At 36.6% G+C, this 6,233-nt stretch overlaps 1 protein-coding gene across 1 annotated transcript; it reads right to left on the bottom strand.

Moving 5' to 3' along the window:
• LOC109717596 (zinc finger protein 6-like) lies at positions 554-1,559 on the bottom strand. Its single transcript, XM_020243444.1, has one exon. It carries the CDS (start codon positions 1,297-1,299, stop codon positions 694-696), a length of 606 nt encoding a protein of 201 aa, XP_020099033.1. The 5' UTR covers positions 1,300-1,559; the 3' UTR covers positions 554-693.

Here is a 6,233-nt window from a genome sequence, read left to right as displayed (position 1 = left end):
TTAAGATGAAATCAAATCAGAATAGGATTCCGTGTAATTAATTATAAATGGATAGGCTAGGATTATTTGCTTAATAAAGCCGGAAGTCGCCATAATAATTAGTGTTCGAGGAAGGTTCCATACGATGATGATGAGTTGTTTTCTTCAATAAAATTATTTTTTTCTTCCATAACAACGTACCTGATTCTTTGATTTGTTTTCTCACTTTTTTGTCTTTTTTATTTTACTTTTTACAGAAATCTCTATATACCATAACAACTATAAAGAACGTATTTGTTGAAGGGCCAACACTGTAACAGTTTATTCATCGTCTGATTATTGCAATGACTCTACATGCTAAATCCTGCTAAAAATTTCCACCTAAATATATATAAATTAACCATATCATCCAGGCAAATTTGCTCAAATTGATAAGGTAACCTGCTGTATGACTATACCATCATTTTACGTTAAACGAAGAAAGAAATTAAAGTTTTAATAATATAATGATGACGATAATGATAATAATAGAGAAAAATTGAGATCCCAATATACACACAGGACTAGAAACCAATAATTAATCATACTTGATATTGATATATACCTGCAGATCATACGATCGTTTCATATATACTTTAATAACTAACACATTTCTAAATAGCAGGTGGGGCGTAAAACAAATGGATGGATGGATGCAAGGCGAGGGGGATGAAGTCACGACCCGGCCGGGCCGAGGGAGAGGTGGAGATCCAACCCGGCAGCCGCAGCGGCCGCCGCCTCCCCCTCGGCGACGGCCGCACCGGCGAGGAACGACGCCACCGGCGACGTGGCAGGCACCTCCGAGCTGGGAAGGACGTGGAATCCGGGCGGGCCCTGCAGGTGCACCGCCTGGCGGGGGAGGTAGACCCAGCCGGCGGCGGGGAGGAGGTGGGGCCGCCGCACGGGGTGGGCGAAGATCGGGGCCCCGGCGGCGCGGCGGGCGGGAGCACCGGGGGGTGGCGGCGGCGGGCGGTGATGAGCGGGGGAGAGGCCGTGGGCGTGGGCGTGGGCGTGGGCGCGCTTGAGGTGCTGGCGCTCCTTCTTGTGTGCGTTCTGGTGGCCGCCCAGCGCCTGCGAGTTGGCGAACTCCCGGCAGCAGTACTGGCACTCGAACCTTCGCCCGGCTTCTGCCCCCGCTCCGACGGCAGCCGAGGCAGCGGACCCGGAAGAGGCGTCGGGTGCATCCGCCGGCTGCGAGCGATCTTGGCCTTCTTCGTCGCCGACTTGGAAGCCGAAGAGCCTCAGCTGCTGCTTGGGATGGCACTGGATCGACCCGGCCATCTTGTTCCTACCTAGCTCTAGCTAGCTAGCAAGCTACTTTATATATCTTCTCGATCTCATGCATACATGATTTTTTTTTTTTTTTATATGTATATATATATAGCAATATCTCTCTCGTTTTCTCTCTCTCTCTTTCTCTCTGATATTTAGTTAATAAATACGAATATATAGGGGGGGTTTGGGGGGCGTGAGGGAGGAGAAATGGAGTGCAGGTTGGTTAGAGAGTGTGGATGTGAGTATGGACTTATATATGGGGGTGGGGGTGGGGGGAATTATATTGGAGGAGTCGGCACTCGGCAGGGTAATTAACAAGTTAATATAATGGAAGATAGGAAGTGGGGAAAGCGAATAGGGGAGGGAGTCAGAGCTGCTCATGGAAGAGATGGATGTATGGAAGATGGGACAAGTGATCATTTGTTAAATAATTGGAATATGTCTGAGAAAGTATGTATGTTGTTTGTTTACATGGGTGGGAGACGTGTAACAGAGGGAGAGATTGAGATTGGGTGAGATCGAGATGGGCTTGATTGTGAACGTGGCGATAAGAAGGGTTAGCCATCTTGGGAACATAAAATCACAACCGGCTGGAGGTGCTAGATTTTCCTTGTGCCCTGTCGTCCCATCCTCAGCTTATGTTTTTTTTCTTCTTTTTTTCTTTTCACATTTTAAACTTTCTTATTTAAATTCTTATGAGAAATTATTGCCTGCAACCCATTCCCTCTTCTCAATTATGAGAAATTATTGCAGGCATGAACCCGTATATTACTGGACCGCATGCACCAAAATCTAATANGGTTAGTATACTATTGGTAGTACGGAGGCTTTTGTGCTACCAAGTTGTTTTCAGTGATGTGGCTTTCAAATCGACGATCGGCTTCGTTAAACTTAATCTATACTATTAAAAATATTTAAAAACTAAATTTCATAATTTTTTGACATCATTTGACTAGTGATCAAAAGTTCTCATAATTGACAATTTTAATAGTAGATGTGGTACATTTGTAAATTTAACGGTGTAAAACAATCCAAATCAGATGAAATTTTTATAGAAAATTATTTTTACTATTTAGAGTAAGATCAATACCTCTGATCTTAAATTCAAGTCTTTTATTATCATTTTTTATGGAATTTTTATTTTCAGCCATTCATTTTTAGATTACTCGTTTGATAGGTAAATGATACCAAAAAATTATAAAATTTAGTTTCTAAATACTTTCAATAGTGTAGATCAAGTCTAACGGAGCCGATCGTCGATTTGAAAGCGGTATCATTGAAAACAACTTGGTAGCACGGAGACTTCTGTGCCACCGATAGTATACCAACCTAGCTCTCTCTCTATATATATATATATAAACCATAAAAAAATTCTAATGTATTATATATAGAGATTTTCACTATTTGATTGTTAAAAAATAAGTGTGATAATAGTTGTTAACTTCACGCATGAGAGTGATTTTGGCACCAGAAAAAATTCATCTAAATTGCTGGGCAAGCACTATTTTATTGCTTTTTTTATCATTTAGCTAATTATTAGTTATTTTAACTCGATGGAATATAAGAGCAATGGTGCTTATACATTCCAGACTAGGGGCGTGTTTGGTTCGTCCTTTTTTCACCCTAAAATCGGAATCGAAATGGATGAATTCGTTTGTAAGTATTTGATATACGGGAGTTCCATTCCAGTTAATTTCGATTTTTGGATAAATGGGAATCCCTCAATCACAGCCTAACTGAAAATTAAATCCAGGCATAAAGAATGCACTTTACAAAAATATCTCAATTATATTTTATATTTTTTATTTAAATTTAATTTAATTTTTTAACTTTAATTTTAAATTAAAATATAAATTTAAAATTAGAAATTAAATTTTTAATTCTATATTTTCATTTAGAAATTAAATTTAAAATATAAATTCAATCAAGCATTTTGAATTTGATCTATAAATTTAAATTTAAATTTAATTATAGATTTGAATATGAAATCAAATCAAAAATTAGTTTTATATTTTGAAATGTCCACTCAATTTTTAATTTTAAATTTTTTAAAAACTTCATTTAAAATTTTGGCTCATCATTTCAATATTTTGATGTAAACACTACAATAAAAACGGTCTATAGCGACACTTTTAAATATCGGTATAGGTTAAAAAAAGTGTTGCTGGCTAAATTACCGACACTTTTAAAAAGTGTTGCAATATGTGGGGTCGCTAGGTATATAATGACAGTTAAAGAGTGTCGATATAACCTAAAAAAGTGCTGCTAATTTAGCAACACTTATTTAATCATCTAGCAACCGCCGAAACTCTATCTCGTTGGCTGCGGTGGCGGAGGAGGACGAGAGGGAAGGGCCCTTCGTCTAGAATTTCAGTGAATTGAGTGAGCGGAGAAGAGGAGATGGTAATCCATTTTTTTTTTTTCTTTTCTATTTGGAATCGGACCAAGTAGGCTGGGTTGGGTGGGTTGAGTATAGTAACATTTTATTTTTTGTTGGATTCGGCTTTATATTTAGGCATTAATAGATATTTTTTAAAATTTTGACATAAATGAGACACTTAGATAAAAGTGTCCCAAACATGTGTCCCTATAATCTAATTCTGTTGTAGTGAAATTTTTAATATTTAACTTCTAGTTTGAATTTAAATTATAAATTTAATTTTGTGTTTCGTGGTGCAAACTCAATTTTCAATTATTTTATATTTTGTATTTTAATTTTAATTTTTTATTATTTTTGATAATCAATTTCTAAAAAAAAATTTGAAAGTTGGTATCAATCATACTGATTCCGATTGTTATTCTGAGCCAAACATATTGGAAGGTTTTATCATTCTGTTTTCTATTTCTATCCATTCTGATTTCAATTATGACTCCATTTTCTATCTTAAAGCAAATGCGTCCTAGGTGTAAATCTTACCTCCTATTCCATCCAAAAGACTACAACTCTCCACTAGTCTTATCAACTTCATTTTTTTTTTAATACTAGAAATCGAAAAGCATGCTACGAACCCTTGGATCGATGTTACAGAGTAAGATTTATGCCATCCTAATAGAATGTATTTATAGACGGCAGTTTTCATTTGCAAAGCAGGCAAAAGTTCAGACGATTCTGGTGCAATTAACTCCCCCTTTCTACGGTGGATCAGCACTTGAAGAAAGAAACTGTATAGGTCATGCACCACCCTAACGAAGGTCATTCTGGTATTTAAAACGGCACCTAACAAGGAAGAAAATATTACACGGAAAGCTTTGCCCGCAGGAAAGGATAGACAGGCTAATCAACCATTAATCGCGCTCTACAAATCTTAAAGCAGTGATCAATGATTAGTGAGAACATTAATCAATCTCTCCACAGGGAGAGACTCCCAAGTCTAATTTTATTCCTCGGGGAGTGCAACGGGCCCCTTTTAGGGGGCAAGAAGATGAAGCTTACTTTGTCCACAAGCTCGATTAGTGTTACGTCATCGAATTGCTCTCTTCTAGTAGTTAAACATTGTGTTCACGGGCTCAGCACCTTTTATATGTGAACCGAGTATGGAAACAAAACAAAGTTTTATCTTGTGTACGTTGGTCCCACGGCCCACACGTACATCACGACCATTCACAAAATTGTATAAACTTGACCAAACACTATATAAAGCCAAACATGTCCGTGTTTGTTGTTCGACCGGTTTAGAGATAGCTAGAGTCCACGATTTTTCCATGGCACAATTTATGTACTTCGTAATTTCTCTAAAAGTAGAGTACTAATTAATTAAGGGAATTGGAAGGACTTGTGGTTATTATTAATGTGATCATACTCTCAAATTTATTATGTACACGTTAATAAAACGAAACATATACAATATTTATAACAAGTCAATCATTTTCCGCTACCATTACAATTAAACCCAAAAAAACCCAAGTTTGTTGGGAATGTAACATCTAAGAGATTTAACAAAGAGGGCACAAGAAAAACATGTACATATATAATTAACGCAGCTCAACCACCGACCTGTATATATACATCCATCAGTGAAGCTGAAGCGAAGATTTCATTATAATAATAAAAACAAAAAGACAGCAACAAAGATACTTATATGTCTCTTAAAACCCTTTAACCCCAAATACATCCAATGATATCCCCAATTCAAAACACACCTAACAGTAATGAATTTTTAATCATTAACAACACTTCATTAAAATAAGTTTACGTGAACCAACATTTATTCTTTCTTGAGAGCCGAGATTCTGTCCGCAATTAATCCGCGCTTTTTCTCTGTCGTGTAGGATGATTATTTTTATGAGAGTGGAAAGAGAGAGAGATAAATAGGGTTGGTGAGTTAATAAGAGTATACTACTAGTGACATATTTGCGTTCCCGTTGGTACATATATANGTGCCCTAATGACATATTTGCGTTCCCGTTGGTATGTATAATATAATATAATATATATATATATATAGCTGGGAATCCCTTATTTATTAAATTTGGACAAATATTATATAAAATATGCCACAGATTATCACGTACATGCATGTATGGGGTCGTATGTATATATATATATATATATATAATATGTTCTTCATCAAAAAGGTACGAGTTGCATCATCAAGCGACTTTGGGAAAGTGAAGATGACAAGTTTTCTACTAAAAGTGCAATAGGAAAAGAAGATGAGAGAGTAGGCCCCAAGTTTTGGGCAGTTGTGATGGGGCAGGGGCTAAGACAGATGTTGGCGTGATTGACGTTAGAAATAGTAATATATTGTGTATATTAATTAATAAGATTATTTTTGAATTATTTTCTCATCCATAAATCTTTTTAGCAACCCGATATTTCAGGCTGTTCAAATTTCCTTTTTTTCTGCACAGTTCTGATTTTGATTCTCTTATAATTATCATTTTTATCTAATATCTATTTATTATTCTATTTATATATTTTTTTAGTCAGTCTCCGCAGC

Source organism: Ananas comosus, linkage group 11, assembly GCF_001540865.1.
Source record: "Ananas comosus cultivar F153 linkage group 11, ASM154086v1, whole genome shotgun sequence".
NCBI classification, from domain to species: domain Eukaryota; kingdom Viridiplantae; phylum Streptophyta; class Magnoliopsida; order Poales; family Bromeliaceae; genus Ananas; species Ananas comosus.
This window is presented reverse-complemented; position numbering and strand designations above follow the sequence as displayed.